This window comes from Xyrauchen texanus, chromosome 27, assembly GCF_025860055.1.
Source record: "Xyrauchen texanus isolate HMW12.3.18 chromosome 27, RBS_HiC_50CHRs, whole genome shotgun sequence".
Taxonomy (NCBI): Eukaryota; Metazoa; Chordata; class Actinopteri; order Cypriniformes; family Catostomidae; genus Xyrauchen; species Xyrauchen texanus.
The window spans coordinates 39,824,285-39,848,230 of NC_068302.1; the positions used below are offsets into that span (position 1 = coordinate 39,824,285).

A 23,946-nucleotide genomic window follows, 5' to 3' on the forward strand; every position below is an offset into this window, starting at 1 on the left:
CTGGCTGGCCAGGTCCATCCGACTCGGTTACGCAATTCAGTTTGCCAGGCCTCCGCCCCCCTTAGCGGGCGTCCGCTTTACTGCAGTGCACGAAGAAGACACCAAATCCCTGAGTGTAGAAATCGCGACTCTCTCACTCAAAGATGCGATAGATGCCTGTCCCTCCAGCCGAGATGAAGAAGGGTTCCTACAGCTCTTACTTCATCGTACCCAAGAAAGGTGGCAGCTTATGACCGATCTTGGACTTGTGAGTTATCAACCAGGCCTTGCACAAACTCCCGTTCAAAATGCTGACGCAAGACACATCCTAACTTGCGTCCGGCATCTATATTGGTTTGCAGCGGTAGATCTGAATGACGTGTACTTCCACGTCTCAATCTTGTCTCGACATTGACCCTTTCTATGGTTCGCATTCGACGGCCAGGCGTATCAGTACAAGGTACCCCCCTTCGGCATGTCCCTGTCCCCTCGCGTCTTTACGAAGGTCGCAGAGGCAGCCCCTGCCCCGCTTCGGGAAGCAGGCTTTCGTATAATCAACTACCTTGACGAGTTACTGTGCGTCCACAGGGACTAAGTGCTCAGGCATCTCAGCCATTTAGGGCTTCAGATCAACCGGGAAAAGAGCTAGCTCGCCCCGGTTCAGAGCATCTCTTTTCTCTGCATGGAGTTAGACTCGGTCTCAATGTCAGCATGCCTCACCAACGAGTGCATGCAGTCAGTGCTGAAAAGCCTCACCTTGTTCAGGTCAGGGCACATCGGTCCTCCTAAAACATTCCCAAAGGCTCCTGGGGTCACACCGCTGGGGTTGATGCATATGAGACCGCTTCAGCACTGGCTCCAGACTCGAGTCTCAAGACGAGCATGGCGCTGCGGGATGAACAGTGTGTTTATCATCCCCACCTGCTGCCAACCTTCCAAAACCCTGGACAGACCTCTGCTTTCTACGGACAGGAGTCCCTTTGCAGCAGGTGTCTCGATGCATCCTGGTCACCACAGATGCCTCCAAACTGGGTTGAGGCACCGTGTGTCCGCTTCCGCGGACCATGGGAAAGGGCCCCCGCTGCACTGGCACATCAATTGCCTAGAGTTGTTGGCTGTACTTCTTGCCCTGCGGAGGCTTCTCCCACTAATTCAGGGCAAGCACGTCTTGATCCGATCAGACAGCACCACCACAGTAGCGTACATATATCGCCAAGGCAGCGTACGCTCCCACCACATGTCACAACTCACCCGTCGTCTCCTCCTTTGGAGCCTCCCGAGAGACCTCCCACTGCCCGCTCTGGTACGCTCAAACGGAGGCTCCCCTCGGGGAAGACACGCTGGCACACAGTTGGCCTATGTTCTGCGAAAGTACGCATTTCCCCCAGTGAGCCTTCTTGCACAGGTGCTGTGCAAGGTCAGGAAGGACGAGTAACAAGTCACTCTAGGGGGCCACAATTGGCCCTCTCAGACTTGGTTCTCGGATCTCGTGCTCCTCGCGACAGCCCCTCCTTGGCGAATTCCCCTGAGGAAGGACCTTCCTTCTCAGGGATGGGGCACCCTCTGGCATTCGCACCCAGACCTCTGGAACCTTCAAGTCTGGCCCCTAGACAGGATGTGGAAGATCTAGTTGGCCTACCACCTGCTGTCGTAGACACAATCAACCAAGAGAGAGCTCCCTCTACCAGGCAACTTTACGCCCTGAAGTGGTGCTTGTTTGCAAATTGGTGTTCTTCCCATGCTTAAGACCCACAGAGGTGTGCAGTTGGGTCAGTGCGCTCATCCCTGCAGGAGAGGTTGGAGGCGAGGCTGTCCCCCTACATCTTGAAGGTGTATGTAGCTGCTATCATGGCCCACCACGACGCAGTAGACGGCAAGTCTTTGGGTAAGCACGACTTTAATTATCAGGTTCCTAAGAGGTGCCCGGAGGTTGAATCTCTCCCGGCCAAGCCTGTTCCCCTCCTGGGATCTCTCAGTGGTCCTCTCGGGCCTTCAGAGACCCCCTCCGAGCCACTAGAATCAGTCGAACTCAAGGCCCTCTCCCTGAAAACGGCCCTCCTGATCGCACTCGCCTCCATCAAGATGGTCGGGGACCTGCAAGCGTTCTCTGTCAGCGACACCTGCCTGGAGTTCAGTCCGGCAGACACGTGCCCAAGGTTCCTACAACTCCCTTCAGGGACCAGGTACTGAACCTGCAAGCGAAGCTGCCCCGGGAGGAGTCAGGCCCAGCCCCTTTGTTGCTGTGTCTGGTACGTGCTTTGCGTATCTATTTGGACCACACGTAGAGCTTTAGACATTCTGAGCAGCTCTTTGTCTGCTTTGTTGGACAGCGGAAAGGGAACGCTGTCTCCAGACAGAGGCTCTGGCCAGAGGCACCTCCCTAGCAGACATATGGAGAGCAGCGAGTTGGGCAACACCGAATACCTTTACGGGATTTTACAATCTCAGGGTTGAGTCGGTTTTGTCCTGTGTTTTCTCAGGTCCGAGCCAGTAGAACTCGGTAACACGCTGGCAATTGTGGACCGATTGCACCTATCTCCTTTTCCCTTATCCGAGGTAATACCGTGCCTTGGGGAAGGGTATGTGCAGTCTGACACAGCCTGTCGCTTTGGCTTTGTGTCCTCCTGGCCACGTCGCTGAACTGAGCCACTGTTGTCCTCAGAAAACCTCATTGTCCTCAGAAAAATCCTGAATGAAACAGACGCATTGCCCTCCCTTTATACCCGTATGTCCGGGGGCGGGACATGCAAATTCTGTCTGCCAATTTCTCATTGGCCTTTTCTCATAGATCAGAGATGCAAAAGGCTCTCAAGAGAGACCCCTAGTGTCATTTCTTTGACACAACGTCTTGTTTCCTCCATCAGGGAACAAAGGTTACATCCGTAACCTAGACGATCTGTGTGAATAGTTTTGAGAAACACACTCAGCACAAAAAAATCTTTAGAGCAGAAATGACATAAATGCAATGATTTTTAATGGTACATAAAACTTTATTGTGCATCTTGTTTTCACTTTTGCACATTTTGCATAGTTTCTGGCATCTCTACTGATGTCATCATCACACACACACACACACACACACACACACACACACACACACACACACACACACACACACACACACACTCACACAATGACATTTAACTGTTTGTGATATTCTGAGACAGTTCATGAAAAATAATTCAAGTTTTCACATGATCTGAGAACAATATTCTGTAGATATACATATAAGTTTCTGAGATGATAAATATTTTATACAAACTGAAAAATATACACAAAATCCATCAGACAGAAATGAACAAATAATCGTGTCACCATCACATGGAAATACTTGCACACTTTACACACCTGTTAGTCTACTGCACATTATGATGCTCAGTGTTTGTACTGGTTGTGTGTTATGATGAATTCTGATGTCTGTGAAAGAGAGCCTTCATTATATCACCAGCATCACTCCTCATGAACAAGTACAAGATACAGTCAACAAGTGGATTCAGATACTGGAGACAGAAAAGAAATTTTAAAACTCTATAATTGGTTGAACAGCATGATAACTCAATAACTTTGATGTCAATCAAAAACAACATAATTACTGAAGGGAGGATGATGAATGTGTAATTCAGCAGCACCAGGAACAGACTGCCCAAAATTAATTTGCGCTTGTGAGAAGTGAGTGATATTGCGTGAGAGAGACCTCTCCAAGTACCAACAAAACACAGAATGATGATTGGGAAGGGGATCAAAAACGCTATAAAACGAGCCAGGAAACTAAAAGTAATATAATCGGTTCCTATTGTTGAAAAGATGAGAGGCACAAACCAGATGATGACAGAAAACAAACAGGAGAATTTGAGTGAATTGTGAGTTTTGTACCAGATTGGATGAGAAACCAACAGATATCTTTCAAAAGCGATACATGCCATAAAATACACACTCACGATCAAAGAGTAAAAATATGTAATCCACAGTTCACGAGACCATTCCTGTGCTGCTGTTGATATTAACATACAAATAATCTGTACGAGATCTGAAAGAATCAAATGAATGACAAAAACTGAAGCAGCACGTTGAGACTTGATGAGAAAACACATCGCACACAGAGTCACGAGCATGAACGGAACCTGAACGATCGAAATCACCCAAATAAACCACGATTCTGCAAAGTCTTGTTTAGCAAGTGGATCTTGCCATTCATCAACATTCAGTGCTTGTGAGTCGTTGTAGCTGATGTTGTTGTATGTGTCATGATGTCATGAAATCTTCACAGTAAACACTGAAATATGAAATATAAAATATCAAACCTGTCATTAATTTGACATGATTTCACAACAGAAATAAACACGTTGATGTTTTCAGTCAATATCATGCAGTCGGTCAAATCACTGAACATGTTTCTTTTGATCTGTTTAATTGATGTCACTCGAGTTACTCATCAGGTTCACACTTTACATTTTCATTCAAGTTGAATCAACATGATTAAAAATCACATGCATTTAGATTTATTCACTGAAAGAATCAGAGTGTAAAACACAAAGATAGCTGACAATATGAACACACACATGAGAGGACATGATCTCACCTGAATCAGACTGTAGATCCACTCACAGGACTGAAGATGTTGCTCACCAGTAGATGATGCTGTTTAGGAGCTGATCGTGATATCTTACAGGACTTTAATCATCCAAACGAACAAAGAACACGTCAAATACAGAGTGATTCTGGCACATCAAGGACCTGAAAGAAAACACCCAAAGAAAAGATGTTGTAAAGATCCACAATGACAGCTGACTATATAGACAACACAATGTCCACATGAGATGACAAGATCTTACCTGGAATCAGGACTGAAGATGTTGCTCATCAGTAGATGATGGTGTTTATGAGCTGATCGTGCTTCTTTTATAGTCTGAATTCACTCAGGAAACATCACTTCAAATGGACAGTGGTTATGTCAGATAATGACTGACAGAAAAACCTCAAAGCTGCATTAAACATCATCGATCTGTAATGTAGATGTTTTAGTCGAATCATGAAAAACCACAAAGATGCAAAAAGATCAAGATGAAGACTAAACAACTAACTAAAGATCTTAAAGAGCTGCTTTGAAACAATATAAAAGTGTTTAACAAATAACACTGACTTGACGAGCTGATTGTCGGATCGATTTCATTGCGATTCACAGTAAACACAACAGTGAATTATGTTAGAATTGAACATGTACTGACTGTATACTCCTGCACATTTTTAAATATATCATTTTATTTGTTCGTTTTAATTGTTCATTATTTGTGTTTATGTTAATTACATCCATGGATGTATGACAATAGGTCTTGTTGGTGTGACGTAGGCAGGCAGAGGTTGTGGATCTATGTGCAGCTTTTATTAACAAAAACAGGGGAAAACTCAGGACAAAGGAAAAAAACAAGGAAACCTAGTACAGAGCATAACACATGCAAGAACTAACAAGGAAACAAGGAAACTAAAAGGGCTTATATACAAAAAGGAACACCTGGGGAAACAATCGGGGAAGGAGAACTAATCAGGGGAAAACCAATCATAAAATGAAACTAGAAAAGGACTACAAAAACCAAACAGGAAACAGGAACTAAACTAAACTTCAAAATAACAGCACAAAAACAAAAGACAACAGAGAACATGACAGTTGGAATGATTGAGTTTTGCTTTCTTTCTTTCTGTTACTCCTCTCCATCCCTATTAATGTTTTTGTCTATTCTGCTGTATAAAAGGATTTAACTTAAGTTTTAATGACTTTGAGAAGTTCTAATATTCCCTCAATTTGACACCACAGAGTGTTTCTCTTCAACATCTCTTGAGTATCAGAACTGCACTTTCCCTGATAAAGGAAGTTTGATCTCTGCAATTTGTAACCAATGCATTAGTTTTTTGGTTGTACATTTTCTTTCATTTCTAGTCAGCATTTGTTCATATGAACATTATCAATATAAAATCATTATTATTTGTATTTTTGTTGCTTTTGGTCTTTGGTAAACACAACCACTCAACTGTATAATGCTTCTAAAATGAACCTTTTTGTTCACAGGTTTCAATACAGCACTCTTTGTTTTTGCATGTTTGTGTGTTTGTGTGTGTAGTATTAAGTTTGTGATTCAAAGGCATATCGTTTCCAGTTACACCTGTGTTCTCAGCTCCTTGAGATGAAGGGAACGTGACATTGCGGTAACGCTAGGGGGATAATCCTTCTCCGAAGACTAGTTGAAGCCTTTATACACTAACGGCAATCTTATAATTGGCAATGGTGATTGGCCTACATAAGCGGGTGCGAAATCACCATTTCTTCAGAATTTTCTGACTGAAGGACAAGAGCGCATCGCTTGTCCCTTGAAACTCTGAAGTAGTAGTTCAACCAGTTTTCGCAATGTCTCGTTCCCTTCATCTAAGGAAACCATGGTTACATGTGTGTAACCTGAGATGTTCATTTACGGTTCACTCAAAACTATATGGTATCTATATGAACCATATAAATATACACAGTATAGATTTAACCTCTATAAGATAACAGCCTATATACAAGCAGCTGTAATAAAATGTTAGCAGGTAGCCCACCCGTAATAAAGGGGTTTGGGCTCACCTGTTTGATATTGGAACAATAAGCTCTCTATAAATAGACGCCACGTCCAGCTTGTAAAACTTTGCAAAGTGTTACTACCTTTCCTAGCAACCAGCCCAATTTTGTTGCTCAGGAGACCTGACTGGAGTCACTCAGCACACCCTGGATATAAACTAGCGACTCCAGGTGTGATAGTCAGCATCAATACTCGCTGAGACACCTATTACATGTATTCCGTTACTCCCCAACCCTGTCTATAGGACCCTCTAGGGACTGGTTTATACATTTCACCCAGGAAACTTTACAAATAAGATATCCTACTGTCATTCTCACTTTGTCTGTATCACTTAAACTTTAAGCTTATACTAAACTTAAATCATTCTGGTAAGAGTGTCCTTTCCTTTTCTTTTCCAACAGTTAAATTCTGAAGATCTTCCAAATAGTTTTGACACTGCCGTCGACACTGCCGTCCACCCTGGGGAGCGCTGCTGCCATCTGCCGGTTGACGGAGTAGCCCGACCGCCCAGATGCGGGGAACGGCCGTCGTCCGCGGAGCAAGTGGGGACTGGATAACCCGACCGCCTGGAGCGAGGGAGCCGCTGCCGGGGGCGGAGGAGTACCCTGCCGTCCCCAGAGACACGGAGGGGTCGAGGGTGACCGCCGTCCGCGAGGGGAGGAGGGAAGAAACTCTCCGACCGCCTGGAGCGGTAGAGCCGCTGGCAGTGGCGGAGGAGTGTCCCCATTTGCTGCCAGAAAAGCGGAGGCGCGTTCTGCCCGCTGGGGGTCGAAGGTTTCACTCCGGTTCGCCCGGGGTTGGAGCGGCTGTCGTCCGCCTGAGTGTGGAGGAGTGTTGGAGGACCACGCGACGGTACATCAGAGAACTGGTGAGTGAGCTTTTTCTCTCTCTCCTCTCTCTTTCGCACCATGTTGGCCTTTTCCCTCGCCTATTTTTTTGTTGTTGATTTCTTCCCCTCCTGTCTCCTCCCAGGGCGAGGAAGGCGTGTATGACCACGTGGGACGCAAGATACACCCCGCCCCTGGGATGGGGGGGGGTGTACGTCATGACGGTGGCACCCCGGCCTGAGATAACGCCAGGAGGAGGGGGGCGGGGCCGGGTCGGAATATCGATGGTCCCCAATCGGCCTGATGAGGCGCTTAAGGGATAAAGGCGGCCGGTGACGATGGTTCGAGAGGGAGAGAATTACGGGCATGTCCGTCATGTGTTTGTTTGTGCTTTTGGTTTAAGTTTAATTAAATTATCATTTATATTGACAAGCTGGTTCTCGCCTCCTCCTTGCCCATCATTAACTGGGTTACAAAGATAAATTTAAAAATTCAAATTTTTTAAATTAAATTATTGCACAAACATTGAGAAAATGCTTTGGAAAAAAATAAATAGCAATTTCTTTTTTACGTTTGCTTGTAAATGTGTGCTCTCTAGCGACATCTGTGGTTAAAACTTAAAATTGCAAGCAATTTGCATAATAATAACATTTTACGTCAGTCGTGTTTTTTAGCACTGCCCTTCTGGTGGATGAATCCCATGATTTGAGCTAACCTGGACATCGCCTGTGTGTGTGATCATAATGTAGACATATTCAGCGCCATAATGTTGATATTATGTTAAACAGTTAAACATTTAAAGCTGAAATATGGCAGGTTTTGATGAAGATAAAAAAACACTTTCTTTTACATATTTTGAATGAATACATTTGACACTTATAGTGCTTTTCTGACACCACAATCAAACTTTCACATAGAGAACAGAAGACTCAATCACTTTCGGTATATTTTTCATGAATTTCCATGTGTTTTATCTACTATTAATGTTTGTATTGTACTACACTTATCAATTTAAACAATCAATTTCACTTGTGATATGGCTGATACAAGTTCAATGGCAGACTTTATTATTGTTACATTATATTGTACAGCCTCAGTTAGTGCAAGTGAACTGTAATACTACAATAGTATGTCTATGCAATGCACACAATAACACAGTAAATTAAAAACATAACACAAGGATTCATTATTTTTGGGGATGAAATATACTTTATTAAACATTAAAATAATATGCTTAAACATGCAATATAACAGTTAAAAGAAGTACTAAATTTTAGAAAACATGTTACAGTAATTTCCCCAGACAACATAGATTGGTTAACACATAAGTAATGCTCGATTCATACAAGCATGACAAGAAATATTAGCTTCATCAACCCTAACAGACAACATACCTTAAAGCAGGTAAACAACTTCGCCAAATGGATAACAGATGAACATCTATCCAGAGTGCAGCGATACTGTCCTGAACTGTGTGACTAACTGGAACCAGAACACGTGACAGCCGGTTCTTCTTTCCTGTGTTTACGGACATAATGCATTGATGCAAGGATGTACATCATAAGCCAGCAATTTCACGTCAAATTGGACCCAACAGCTCAAAATACAGTTGTTTTTTTTAGGCTAACTGTAGTGAATCAGTAAGGTAAGGCGGAGATAATAATAACAAATTATTAAAAAATACAAAATAAATAGAACTAGAATAAATTTTAAAATTTGGATAGGAAATAAATTATATACATTTGTCAGTCTTACCTCAAGATTGCAGTGAAAATAGAATTTAAAATCAGCAATTTAATTTTAGTCTCTAATCTGACAGGGACAAAGCATTGTCACTGTGAAAATGAAAATGTAATTATTTTACTTTATTTTTATTTTGGCACATAAGTTGAATTTTTGAATTAAATTTTTTATCACTGAATTTATTTATTGTGTATCAATTAAAAAAATACTTACTCAGGACAAAAACGTCCATTTAAAAAAAAAAAACGCCATAATAATGTTATATATTAATATTATTGTCTACTTTCAATTAGTTAATTTTTTAAACCAACATCAGTCCTGATCATAACTGCTAAATATTTATTCATTTTCAGGATTTTAACCCTTTAAATGCTACTATGTTTACATAATACCACTGTTGTTTTTTACACACACACACACAAACGCGCGTGTGCTCATACATACACAAACACACACACACACACACACACACACAAATTTCTCAATACACACACATACAAAACACACTCTGACATCCATACCAACACACCCACTAAATCGTATCTGCATAATGTATTCAATTGGCCTGCAGTGCTCTATAATACAGCAAACAGGAAAAAGATTGTATTTGCTCCATAAGCTAAACATGATTACATGGCGCCATCTGGTGGAAAATATAGAGATGTAAATTTTGAAGCCAGGGCTCCAGAATGAAAGCATAATGTTATATAATCCATTCTTTATTTAGGGATTAAATATTTAAGCTTTAATGAAGACATGTTTGTCCTTAATGTTCCTGAGTGTAACACAGTGTACTATAGATGTATTATAGGAACTGAGGTTGAAATATCAACCCCCCCCCCCAAAAAAAAGAATACACACCTTTGGCAAAATGTATGCCGTTGGTATCAACACAGCCAAAATGATCGAAAATAACAAAAACAAAAATGAAAAAGACAAAAATGTCCCGATGGTCGCACAACGGTTCATATTGGCAGGTTTTATGCTCCATAATAAAGCTGCAATTTACTTAATCACCACTAGAGGGAAACAACGTGTCCAGTGTTTCGAATCCTTTCGAACCGATTGAATGCAAGTTTGCTGACGGACATTATGTCCAAATTCTTGACGATAGGAAAAACATAAAGGTCTGTTCCAAAATCCTCTAAACCTTGGCTGTATGTATTTATATAGAAACCAAAAATATTCCACAATGGATTAAACACTAACAGTGCAATTACATCTTAGAATGGACCCTGGGACACGTGCAAATATATGCAGTTTTAAGATGGTTGAGTTAAAGATGTTGTAAGCACTTTTAACAGTTGTAGAACTTAGCAAAACAACACCTAGCAAAACGCAACGGTGGCAAAATTGCGTTTTCAAACTCAGCATGTTTTGACAACCATCCAGCTGACCCGCGGCCAGTTGTTGTTTCACTTTACAAAGTCTAGCGCTCTGTCACGTTTCGTTACACACATATGACTGATATCTTTAAGGGAATAAGGACATTTTCTGCTTGTCACTTCATGAAAAAATCGCCCACAGCACCTTTATGCAAAAATCTCACCACACAGGGCACTATAGATCACTGTGGATATGGAGGGCGGCGCTTCTTAAACTCTTCAGACAAACACTGAACACACTGTGATCGGGCGGACATGTCACAGAACAACTTAAAAGGAGCATTTTTAAAGATTCGGATGCTTTAAGCATGAGTTCATGGTTGTGTTGATATGTTCTCATGCACCTTTAATCAATGGTTTGTGGTATTTTTCCTCAGATAATCAACAAACATAATGATGAGGAGAGAGTTTTCAGTCCCGGATTAAAGGAATCATCCTAACAGTGGCTTCAGGTTTAACATTAGATTTCTGTACATAATTAAAGAAAGTAAAAATCGAGTTAATGGCGTTTTTAGTCAAGAAGAAGAAGTTTAAGTTTCAGACACATTTCACACTGGAGGAGCTGACAGCTGTACCGTTTGTCAATGGAGTTCTCTTCTGCAAGATCAGACTGCTGGATGGAGGAGATTTCACTGCATCATCATCCAGGTAAATATCTATATTTACCTCTAGGACATTTTTATCTTTATAGTTTATTCATATAGTTTCACTTAAGATTATTTTCCCCCATCCAAACGAACTTTTTACTGTGGTGGTACCACTGGCGTCATTCATGGGTGGAACAGGTGGGACATGTCCCTACCACTTTTTGCTTGGCCAATTTTGTCCCTACCACATTTTGAAATGTCTTTCATCAGGTAAGTAGTGTCTAATGCGTTTGTGTGCGTTATAAGTGGCTATATGGCGCTGGAATGATATAATAAGTCCATGCTGGCTGTTATAAGTGACTTTGAGCGACATTGGGTGACGATGTTCTCTTGTTCAAACAGGTACGCAAACTACTCGCACAGAAAAGCACATGTGTATTCATGAAACACATCCACTGACATACAGGTGTAATCTTTAGTAAAATACTAATTTTACTTGGGCGGATTAGAACCGGGAACTCCTTGTACTAGAGGCGAAAACTTTACCACAAGACCAATCAGTCACCATAAGTAACCAATTGTTGATCTATGTAATCCCATGGTAAATGGTCTACACGTATATAGCGCCTTTTTTAACCGTAGAGGTTACCAAAGCACTTCACATTGTGTCCCATTCACCCATTCACACTCACATTCACACTCGCACACCAATGGCGCTGCCATCGAACCGCCAACCCTGCGATTAGTGGCCGACCCGCTCTAGCACCCGAGCCACAGCCGCCCCTGGTCAACAGTTGCAGATATGGTGATTAAGTTTTCATATAAATAATGTTAAATATTTATTGGAGCGCTTGAATTGGCCATCAATAATGACTGTATATCAAAACAGTTAAAGATTATTTAACTGTTTTCTATGAATATCCTAATGAATATTCATGGTTTTGTGATGTCACAACCAACGCCATGTGCCAATGTCCCCACCACTTTTTTAATCAAATTGACGTGCATGAAACAAACCATGGTACTTTTTAATGAGCATGTTGATGCACTGTGGTACATGGTACTCCAAGGTTTTCCAAAGAACATCACTACAATGGTACATGTTCAAAAAACATGATAGTACATTTTAGTGATGGACCGAATGGGCCATTTTGCCATTATCGTTATGGCCCGGTAACCATGTTTGCTTGGTTGATTTATTTTGTTTACTTTCCCTTATGTACCAATATATTTGCCAGTGGGTAGTCAACACCTTCTGTTTTCAAGTCTCTTTCTATTCCAGTTTATGCAAAGTTCAGTAAATATTGGATAGAAGTGTTTTTAACTTTACAATTTTTTGTTCATCTGATTTTATGTTGTTTAATTGCACTTATTTTGGCCATCCTGCTCTCTAGATATTGGTGTTGGCCATTGAAAAACCCAAATTGGTCGACCGATGGTTTCAACGGTAAATGGTCTGCACTTATTTAGCGCCTTTTTTAACCTCAGCGCTTTACACTGCGTCCCATTCACCCATTTACACACTGACTCACCCACCAATGAAGGCAGAGCTGCTATGCAAGGTGCTAGCCTGCCATTGGGAGCAACTTGGGGTTCAGTGTCTTGCCCAAGGACACTTCGGCATGTGGAGTCGTGGGCCGGTAATCGAACCGCCAACCCTGCGAATAGTGGCCGACCCGCTCTACCACCTGAGCCACAGCTGTCCCAAAAGTTTCTTTGCAGCACATTAAGTTCAGCAAAGAACCATCTTGATAGCAAGAACCATTTTTGGCTGTATAGGTTTCTTGAGTGGGTGATTTGTTTTATTTTTTTGGATTAAAAAAGCTGTTGATGTTTCATTATTGGTTCATCAGATCAGTGTACTGGTTTCAGGGTTCCCAGAAGTGCTAAAGAATCATAGAAATTGTATAATGTCTGGTTTTAAAACCCCATTTGTGTCATTTTTAAGAGTGTATATGGCTTCAAATATACATCTCTTGATTCAGTTTGTTTAATGCAATTAAGATTGGTATAGCAAAATATCTGATTCACAGTTAAAATGCGATCTGTTTCTCAGTCACATCAGGTTAATCTGAGACTTGAGGATGTAGATCATAACATGTGATCAAGGGGAAGTGAAGACAGACACAGACAGGATCAATTTCAGATGCAGTTTCTGTTGCTGTTTAGACATCTCTGCTCTACTGTAACCGTACTTTATTTTGTAGTCTGATAATACCTCTTTATCTGTCCCATTCTTCAGTACAGGGACCAGTGGATATCTTAAACTATGCTTGACAAACACAGTTGTCTTTCCTATAGAAACAAGGCATTTGTGCGAGACATATCAAAGGACTTGTCCATTCAAATTCAGCCAATAAGCTAAGCGTTTCCCTATAAATCGCTCAAAGTTTAAATCTGCCATATTGGGAAAAAAACAGAGACTTTAATCTTTTGACTCAAACAGGTTTCAATGTAAAAATGCATGAGGTTTCTTATAAGATGTAGTTTTGTTGGCGTTTCTCCCAAAGTCAAACTCTGCTGTGATCGGCGCCATGTTGTTTTGTCACATGACTCTGTCTGTCAAATGTTTAACCCTTTATTGACAGCACAGAGTCTGCTGAACTGAGATCAGTCGGTTTAAATAAATTTGAATTACACTGTGTGTATAGCAAAGACAACACACAACATCTATGCATGTGCACATGGCAGAGTTTAGGTGTCCTATAAATGCACAAGTAAAGAACGTCCGTGCCTCCGTGCGTGATAAAGTCTATATTTGAGTGAAAGAGATTTACAGGCAGGCAGGCAGAGAGCTCGGCTGTTCAGTGTCTCTCCACTGTGCTTGTCATGATCTCTAAATAACAGGAAAGATTGTCTGGGACTCGCTGTCACCACACAAGTTGTTTCACACAACATGTTTTTTTTGTTGTTTTTTTTCATCTGTCTGTCCAACACTCACTGTCCAGTTACTCTACGTTCTGTTTGTGTCACTGCATGAGCCTGTCATGTCCAGCGATGTGTGTCAACAGCCATGTTTTGACTTTTATATTAAATCAATGTGTGATTCCATCCATGTATTACACATGGCAAATATAAGAAATTCTTATTGTGCTCGCACACACACTTAAGCTGCTACTTCTAGAAACAAATAAGTTTAGCCTATATCTTGCAATTGCAACTTAATTTCTCACAATTGTGAGTTTTGCCTATACATCGCTGTGGCAGGGCGGAGGTCATGATTCCGCGCACCCGGCCCCTTATCAGGCTAATTAGCCCCCGAGATGGATAAAGGCCGACCGAAGACGGCAGTGCGATGGAGAGAGAGATTTACGGGCAGCTGTCCGACACCTGTGTGTGTGTGTGTGTGTTTGTCTTTTTAGTTGAGATTTATATAAAACTATTATTTATATTGTCAAGCCGGTTCTCGCCTCCTCCTTTCCCATTAACCCTTTTACACTGGTGCCGAAACCCGGGAAGGAGGAGAGATGCGCCGTAGTGGAGTTCTCGCCTCTACCATCCACCCGAAAGGAGCAGCCACGGCCATCCGCCAGGAGGCCGGCGACCGCCTGGAAGCGGAGGAACGGCCGCCGACCATGAGAGGAGGAGGGGCTCCCAACCAACCGCCTGGAGCGGTTACCGCTGCCAGGGGTGGGAGAAACCCCTACTGTCCACCAAAAACATGGCGGGGCGTTTCGTCAGCCTGGGGCTGGAGGACTGTCTCCCATCCGTCCAGGGAGGCACGGCTGTCGTCCATTAGAGGGTGGAGGAGTAGCCGAGGACCAAGCTACGGCATATCGGCGAACCGGCGAGTAAGTGTTTTTTTTTCTCTCTCTCCTCTCACTCTCCCACTGCTGCTCTGTGTTAGCCTTTCCCTCTCTTTTTAAAATGTTTTGTTAATTTGGCGCGATCGCCGTTACGGCGTGAAGGTGCCAAATATTTTTTTGTTGCCCTTCCCTTGTCCCCTCCCTCATCCAGGTAGACGGGGATGACTTGCCGGCAGACGGGGCGGAAGGCACGCCCCTCCCCAGGGAAAGGGGGCTGTACGTCATGCCGGGGGCTCCCAGGCTTGAGAGAATGAGGGAGGAAACACACACACAGGTGTCGGACAGCTGTCCATAACTCTCTCTCTCTCTCTCTCTCTCTCTCTGTCGGTCTTTATCCCTCTCTGAGGCTTGATTAGCCTGATTAGGGTCCGGGTGTGCGGAATCACGACCCGCCCCACCCTCTGCACTGCCATAGCGCATATTTTTATTTAAGATCTAAACATTTGTCAAAATACCTACCACACACACATAAAAACAGAACATTATACTTAGAAATGTAGTATTTTCTATGAATAACAGTTTCTCATAAGAATGTTGGGTGGACCGAATCATTGCCCAACCCGGCTGTTGCCCGGGCACATAATTAAGGGGGTTTGGCTTGCAGTTAAATTAAAAGCTTTGCAAGTTTTCACACACAGGCTCCTCATGCGCTTTCGCAAGGGCAGGAAGATTATGGATTTAGAAGATTTTGTACATTGCCCACAACACTGAAACTGTTGATATTTATAGCAAGATCTTTCCTCAATTATGTAACAACCTGCCACGAGTCTCGAAGTTTATTTTTACTGTAGTTCATAATCATCAGGTTCTTCACTGGACGAATTCTGCCACATGTTGCATGCTTGATTCATATTTCACAAGCTACTGTATGGAGAATCAGACATGCATTTATTCTCTTTATCGGATTGTTTAGGGGATTTCTGCTTTGAAGGGGTATTACACCTAAAAACCATTTATACGGTTATACGGCTTTGGAACAACATGAGGGGAGTAAATGATGACTTCATTTTAATTTGGGGGTTAACTAAATCTTTAAAGACAAAATGACCTGTTCTGGATTTATTTCGAAAGGAGAGGTGGTGGCGTAGTGGGCTAAATCACGAAACTGGTAATCAGAAGGTTGCTGGTTCAATCTCCACAGCCACCACCATTGTGTCCTTGATCAAGGCACTTAACTCCAGGTTGCTCTGGGGGGATTGTACCTGTAATAATTGTAAATCTGCAGTTTTAAGGCTGGTCTGCTATTTTGTTGTTCTTAAAAAAAATTACCCATAAGAAGAGTAAAACCACTGGGTGTATCGTAGCGGACCCACAGCATGCCTTGTGCCACATGTGCATTTTTCCTCTAATTTGTGAAAGCTGTGTGTTTTACCAGCATGCTGTCAGCGGTGTGTTTGTTCTATAGGTCCTGACCGGCTGTACTTCAGTTTAATCACAGACTGCAGACATGCGAGTCACTACTGCCACAGGTTTTCAGGCTTCAAGCATAATGTGCTCATGATTAAAAAGCTTTAAAGATGAAAGATATGAAAAGTATTTGATCTTCGGCCTTATGCCACAATGAGAAATGCATATGTTTTGCTTTAAATGAAGATTTAAAACAGGAATGCTAAGGGATGGTTGCCAAGACAATCATCACAATTACCATTGCTTATACTTGGGATTAGTGCTTTTACATTTCTTCATTCACAGAATCTTGTTTTTACTCTAAATGGCTCTGCTTGTCTTTTTAATGCAACTTGTAAAACATATTCTTATATATGGAGAGAAGTTCTTGGGATGTTTAGATGCATGTGTACAGAATTGAGGATCTGTGTTTGCAGATTTTCTGGAATGTTTTGCAGTTATCACTTCCTGATGAAGACGATATTAGAGTTCACGCCGCAATACATTTTGGATGACACTGATGTAACATACGCACCGAACGTACATATAAAGTGGCCCCAAAAAGTGTTTGGACACTAAACAATTTCTGTATATCATTGCATTTTTGGAGAGACCTGGTTTTGTTGTCACGCTTTATTTTTACTCCCAGTATGTCTATTTCTTTAAGTTAATTTCTGTATACCCATATACCTTAATGTAGTCACACAATATGGGGCAAGTTGTCACAATGAAACTTGCAATTAAACAAACAGGGTAGGTGTCATGTAAACATTGGGGAGGACATGCACCACCGTCACCGCACTACCAAAACAAAACCTCCGGCTCGCTTTAAATCTAAACGGCCTATAATATACTTTTTTTCAGCAACATTTTTAAGAGCAAAGCAATTATAAAGCACAGAATTATTTAATGATTTAAAAATAATAAAACATTGTTTAGTCATACAAATATTTTGTAATTGGTAAATTATATACATTTATAAAGTAACAATTCTGAACAAGAATCCATTTGTTTACATTATTTAACACTTTAAGCTCTGAATGTATTTTTCATACCCAAAAATTAAGGCTTAAAACTTGACAAAAGTGTTTGGTATCATTGTAAAGAAAACTTTTCAAATGTTTTAATTATATACATTATGATACATTCTGAGTCTCTCAGCTTAAGAAACTGCTGAAACATCACAAAAAAACATTTATTCTTATTTGACATATATCTCTGGGTGTACATAACATTGATCCAAAAAATGGCTTTTGATTTGTTCCCAATCATGTCAACTGGATCTGAGAGTAAATCAAAAGTTATAGCATTACAAAAATAACTTATTGTGCCTCTCCAGACTAATAATACTTAAAAATTGTGCATTAGAACTAATTACACAAGCAAGCATAAACTTGACTAAAAAAATGATTTTAATAATGAGATTTCACAGAATGAGTTTCATGCTGTGCCATTTGAGTCATCACTGATTCTGTGCCATTTACATGGTGCCCTGATTAGGGATGCAGCGATGTGAAATTTCTGGGCCGATTTGATAAATGATAATTCTCTGTTAATAAAACTGATACCGATATTTAAAAGAAAGTTAAAATTTTTAATCCTTTAACCCGTAACTGCTAGCTAATTCATTAAAAGCTTATAATTTGAAAAATATATGTCATGTAAAAGTTTGGAATTTGAACTTGCTGCTCTTTATGGTTTGGCTGATGTAACATGAACCCGAAATGTGTCTATTTCAGATGAATGCTGATCTGAATGAGAAATAAATGACAATACACTTGCATAAATTGTATGGTGCCCATTTATATGAGTATTTATGGTAATCCTGATGACTCGCTAACAGAGAGAGAATAATGAACATCAAACATCTTTAATATTAAACCAACATGAGGCGATAAACAGCATGTGAAGAACATTTAAACAACAAAACACAATTCAAACTCGGCAACGGCCGTTCTTCCACTTCCAGGCAGCCGGGCTCCTCCGTCCCCCGGCAGATGGCCGCAGCTGCTCCATTGGGGTGGATGGCAGTGGCGAGAACTTCACTACGGCGTATCCCTCCTCCTTCCCGGGTTTCGGCACCAGTGTAAAGGGGGTTAAGGGAAACGAGGAGGCGAGAACCAGCTTGGCAATATAAATAGTAGTTTAATAAAGAACTAAAACCAAAAGACACAAACACAAATAGGACGGACATCTACCCATAAACACTCTCTCTCTCTCTCTCTGTCGCACCTCTATCCCTCTCGGAGGCTTGATTTGCCTGATTAGGGTCCGGGTGTGTAGAATCACGACCCGGCCCCGCCGTCCACCCTGTGACAGACACCTATGTGAACTTGAGAATTGACTTCATGTATCCACTAAAAATCACCAAGACACCAGTTAGTTCTGAGAAAAGCACCAGCAGCATTTGAGATAAACAGATGGCACTTGCTTTGAGATTTTGTTATCTAATACAGTGACATTTACACATTTTTTAAGTGTCCAGTGGGCCTGGGATGTTCCGTGTCCCTTCCCATTTTTCCGTATTATGGATCCTGTCCTCTTTAATGTTTCCGCACAGAGAGGACTTTGTCAGGACTGAACAACAAATTGCTCGACATGACTCTCTGGTCGGTCCGTCTCATCTGATTATTTCTGCTGTTTAACAGCAACATCGGAGAGCTGCACAAAATCAAAACACAACAGGGATGCAGAATGATTCGGACAGGGTTCTGTCTCCCTCCGAGCAGGAAATCCCTTGATGCAATTACATTTGAACTTTGAACCTCACAAACATAAGATCTGCTTGCTTCTTGCACGTATGGGTGATGATCAAAGAGCATAAACGGAGTAAACGAACAAGACATGCACTTATCATAATTAGTCTTTCAAAGCGGATATTTGTGTTTGTTCTTATTATCACTGACATGTCGTCTTTTACGGCGTAAGTAGCTGGGTGGGTCAAAGGGTCAGTTATTGCCCTTTTACGGTTGGCCTCAGAGGCCCTTTTGGAGATCTGAACTGTACGTGTCTTTGTGGCGCTTGTGTTATTATAACATCCCTTGCTTAGTCATAAAGCAGGGCCCAGGTAAACAGTCGACATGAGACTTTTATTAACAACACTTTTCAGTGACATACACACAAAGTAATGCTTTTCAGCAGAACATGCAATCACACATGGTACGGCTTTGTGCATCTCTCTCTATCCCCTAAGGGCATTCTGGATTGCCCATTTTTCCCTCTCCAGCTCTCACTGCAACACAAAACAGCTGTTAGAGATAATTTACCACAGGTGTCAATCCTTACCGCTCCTCCTCTCCTTGCCTCACTCCCCACAGAAGCCACTCGGCCACACCCACATCACCACAGTTATGTAATCAGATGGGTGGTGATCTCTTTGGATTTATCATCCACATTTCGGAAGTCTCCCTGCTTAATGTCCGATAGACATATTTTCACATCACTGAGAACAAGGGCTTATTTGAAACAATGATATAAAGCCTCAGGGTTTCTCTATGTCAAAGACCGCCACAAATCGTCATAAAGTGGTTACCCATTTTGAGGTAATGCATCTGCATGATTGAGCAGTCTGATCGATGTTGTGTAGTGTTGGTATGACCTCAGCAGTTTAAAAAGTCACACATGATTGATATTGATTGACTCATTATTGATAGAGTTCAGACTCTGGCGAGATCTTCACTACGGCGTATCCCTCCTCCTTCCGCGGTTTTGGCACCAGTGTAAAGGGGGTTAAGGGAAACGAGGAGGCGACAACCAGCTTGGCAATATAAATAGTAGTTTAATAAAGACCTAAAACCAAAAGACACAAACACACATTGGATGAACAGCTGCCCGTAAACACTCTCTCTCTCTGTCACACCTTTATCCCTCTCGGAGGCTTGATTTGCCTGTTTAGGGACCGGGTGTGTAGAATCACGACCAATAGTTGGCTGAAGTCACTGATTTCTACACAATTTCCAGGAGTCAGAGTGCACAAGTGTTTGTCAGTCTGTTGGGAAAATAAGCAACACAGAGCTGCAGTAGGAGAGAGAGAGAGAGAGAGAAAAAAAAAAACACTTACTCGCCGGTTCTCTGATACGCCGTGGCTTGGTCCCCCTGGCCACTCCTCCACCCTCTAATGGACGACAGCCGCGCCTGGGTGCATCGGAGGCAGTCCTCCAGCCCCAGGTGGACGGAATGCCCCGCTGAGTTTTTGGTGGACGGTAGGGGTCTCCCCCGCCCCTGGCAGTGGTCACCGCTCCAGGCGGTTGGTTGGGAGCCCCTCCTCCCTTCACGGTCATTGGCCGTTCTTCCGCTTCACATGTATGTTTCTGCACAGTGAACATGTATTTCCCTCTGGTCACAACGCTTGTAAATGCACATTCATTTTTCTCAAGTCAGGCTCCTACGTCCTCCGGCGGATGGCCTCAGCTGCTCCGGCGGGTGGATGGTAGAGGCGAGAACTCCACTATGGCACATCCCTCCTCTTTCCCGGATTTCGGCACAAGTGTAAAGGGATTAATGGAAAGGAGGAGGGGAGAACCGGTTTGACAATAAAAAGACAAATACACAAAGGCCTTTATCCCTCTCTGAGGCTTGATTAGCTTGATTAGGGTCCGGGAGTGCGGAATCACGACCCGGCTCCGCCCTTCCGAGTGGACCAGATTTTATGCTGATTGTTAAAAGTCTGGTTACATCTTTGGACTTTATAATGTGTGACATGGTACATTTTAAGCCAATTTCTTGACCGAATTAAGCTTTGTCAGTAAATAAGGAAACTTTCTTGGCTCCAGTTGCACATTGATAAGAATGAATGTGCAGTTACAAGCGTTGTGACCAGAGGGAAATACATGTTCACTGTGCAGAAACATACATGTGATATGCAGGTAATCCATCTCTTCATCTATAGTGTGAACACTCGTGTCTGTTTGTGCTGGTGTAACCGGTCCTGCTCGACCAACTCCAAACGGGATTTGAACTGGTGTCTCAGGCATGGGAGGTGGGCGCGCTAACGAGTATGCTAAAGGCTACAGCCTCTTGTGTCAGTCACTAGTGCAACAGGGGAGTGAGGTTTACTCACTACACAGCTACCTACCAGCTGGCTCCTGTTATACTGGAGTGCACTAAACATGGGTTGACACGGTCCGTGTTTGATGTGAACCAGTAGTCCCTTATTAAACCCGCTTCCTATCGAAAATCAGATTTGGTCCCTGTATTGTTGTGGGGCCTGGGGCTGGTGACTCCGGTGACACTGAGCTGAATGTTCCGGCCACTCCGCTCTGATGTCGGCACACAGTTGGTCCCCTTCATCCGCTCATTGAGGTGACCGGGTTCAATTTGGACTCCGGGTTCGAATGTCCAATTGTCTATTGGACATTCTGGTTGTCACTTCATGTTTTGATCAGCTCGTAAGAGTGTGCCTTTGAGAAAGCAAAAATTTTATTAGAGACAACAATAATTGCTGATTAGATTTAGAGCCAAACTTAAAAATATTTTCCCTGTTGCTTTTAACTTTTAATTTTGAGTTCCATTTCAGAAATGGATTGCCGGCAAATTACTGCTGGATTCGGAATTGTTAATTTCAGATAAGTAAACTTTTATTTGAATTCATTTTAATCAAGCTAATGTTAATAGACACTTTTGGCACTTTTCCACTGCACGTTACGGTTCGACTCGCCTCAACTCTACTCGCTTTACTTTTCTGAGCTTGCATTTCCACTGCAGTTTAGTGCCACCTCAACGTGGGTGGGATTATTGGCTGTTCGTCATAGTTACGCTGCCTCTACTGCCGTGACATCATCTTAAACACGACACAAACATTACTGACCATAAACAATAACACAACTTCTAGCTGTTAGCTACTAGCTCATTGTGCTGCATAAAGCAGTTGTTGCATGGTGATTTTACTCAAGTGTAAGTTAAATTGGCCTGGTTGTTTTATAAGCAAGCTTTTTAGTAGCTGGTCAATTAAATAAGAGTAGAGCAGAGTATAGAGTTAATGTAACAAAACGTACCATCCTCCATCGTGGATCAACGCCAGTCCACGGCGCTCTCCCTCCCATTGCTCGCCGGTCTAGATAGCGTCCATTTGGTCGAACCACTTCCACTTTTCCTTGATGGTTCTGTAGTCATTTTTAAGTTTCCCTACACTGTTGGTAGGTCCGGTGGTAGACGTGTGCGGCCAACAGCTGATACGCTTCCTGATAGACTTTATCGTTTCGTTCATCGCTAATGAGTGGACCATCTGCACCTCGTTTATTGACTATGGCGTGGTTTTGCGCACAGCCGTTTCTTTTTTCACAATTCGAAAGTCGCGTGATCAAATGATACTGCTATCGCTGTTGCTAACTTTAAAACTAGCGGGTTGATGTCGCATGTTGTAAATCCAGTGACACCGTTAGTGACGATTCTCTTTGACTAATCAGTGATCTGCACAATTTTGACGTCACATTTTGTATCAGCTCGGCTCGACCGATCAGGTACCAGGTGCTATCCACAGTGTAAAACCCCCAAAAAAGCGAGTAGAGTCGAGCCGTACCGTGCAGTGGAAAAGCCCTATTTCAGAGTATGACTGTAACCGTTTCTTATCCAAGAACATTTACTCACTATTTAATAATTTACTTACCCTGTATGTTATTCTGTAGAACACAAATGGAGATGTTATGCAAAATGTTCATGCAGCTCTTTTCCAAACAGTGAAAGCATTTAGTGACCAGAGACTGACAAGCTCCAAAAAAGCACTATAGAAGTAGTCCATATTACTGGTACTTAAGTCTTATACATAGTTTGGAAAAGAGCAGCATGAACATCTGTTTTTGTATTCCACTATGGAAAGAAAGTCATATAGGTTTAGAACAGCACGAACATGACTAAATGATGACAGAATTTGTATTTTTGTGTGAACTATCCCTTTAAGCTTAGCTTAGCTGACAACACCCTCTGTACTTTTCACCTTCTCTTATCCTGCGATGTCATCCAGCACAAACGGGAAGTCAGCGGATCTGTGTCTGGCAGGAGCTAGATTTGGAAGGTCTGCTTTGTGTCATCAGGCCATCTGATTGGAGCGCAGCGCTCTAGGGATGTTTGACAGGGTTTGACATGTCCCCACTGGGGTGTATGGACTCTGACACGGGCCTGAGCTACAGGATGGGAGATAAGAATCCTGTTTCAACACGGCACATTTCTGCCAGAGTGAATCATCTGCAAAACACTCATATGCAGGCCAGGAAGAGAGTCGCCGAACTACAGGCCTTATGAAATCTGACCACACGCACACATACACGCGCACGCACACACATTATATCTCAATATGTTTCAGCCTATTGATAATATGTAGTTTATATCTCAATAAAGGGTAGCTCAGTGGTAAAGATGCTGGCAGTTTCGAGGTCAAATCCAGGGCATGCTGAGTGACTCCAGCCAGGTCTCCTAAGCAACCAAATTGGCCCGGTTGCTAGGGAGGGTAGAGAGTCACACGGGGTAACCTCCTCGTGATCGTCATAAAGTGGTTTGCTCTCGGTGGGGCACGTGGTGAGTTGTGCATAGATTGCCGCGGTGGATGGCATGAACCTCCACACGCGCTATGTCGCCGTGGTAACACGCTCAACAAGTCACCCGGACTTAGGACTTAGAGTGCATTGGGATTTGGG

The 23,946-nt window shown here is 42.6% G+C and overlaps 1 protein-coding gene across 2 annotated transcripts in view; it reads left to right on the forward strand.

Annotated features, from left to right (window-relative positions):
* The first annotated feature begins 10,714 nt into the window (after window positions 1–10,714).
* LOC127621331 (protein FAM102A-like) overlaps window positions 10,715–23,946 on the forward strand; it is a 33,897-nt gene continuing 20,665 nt past the window's right edge. Inside the window, exon 1 of one of the 2 annotated variants that reach the window (XM_052094890.1) lies at window positions 10,715–11,187. In XM_052094890.1, the coding sequence (XP_051950850.1) occupies window positions 11,042–11,187 (146 nt within the window). In that variant the 5' untranslated portion in view covers window positions 10,715–11,041. The remainder of the gene's footprint in view (window positions 11,188–23,946) is intronic. The other variant, XM_052094889.1, reaches the window with a different exon arrangement.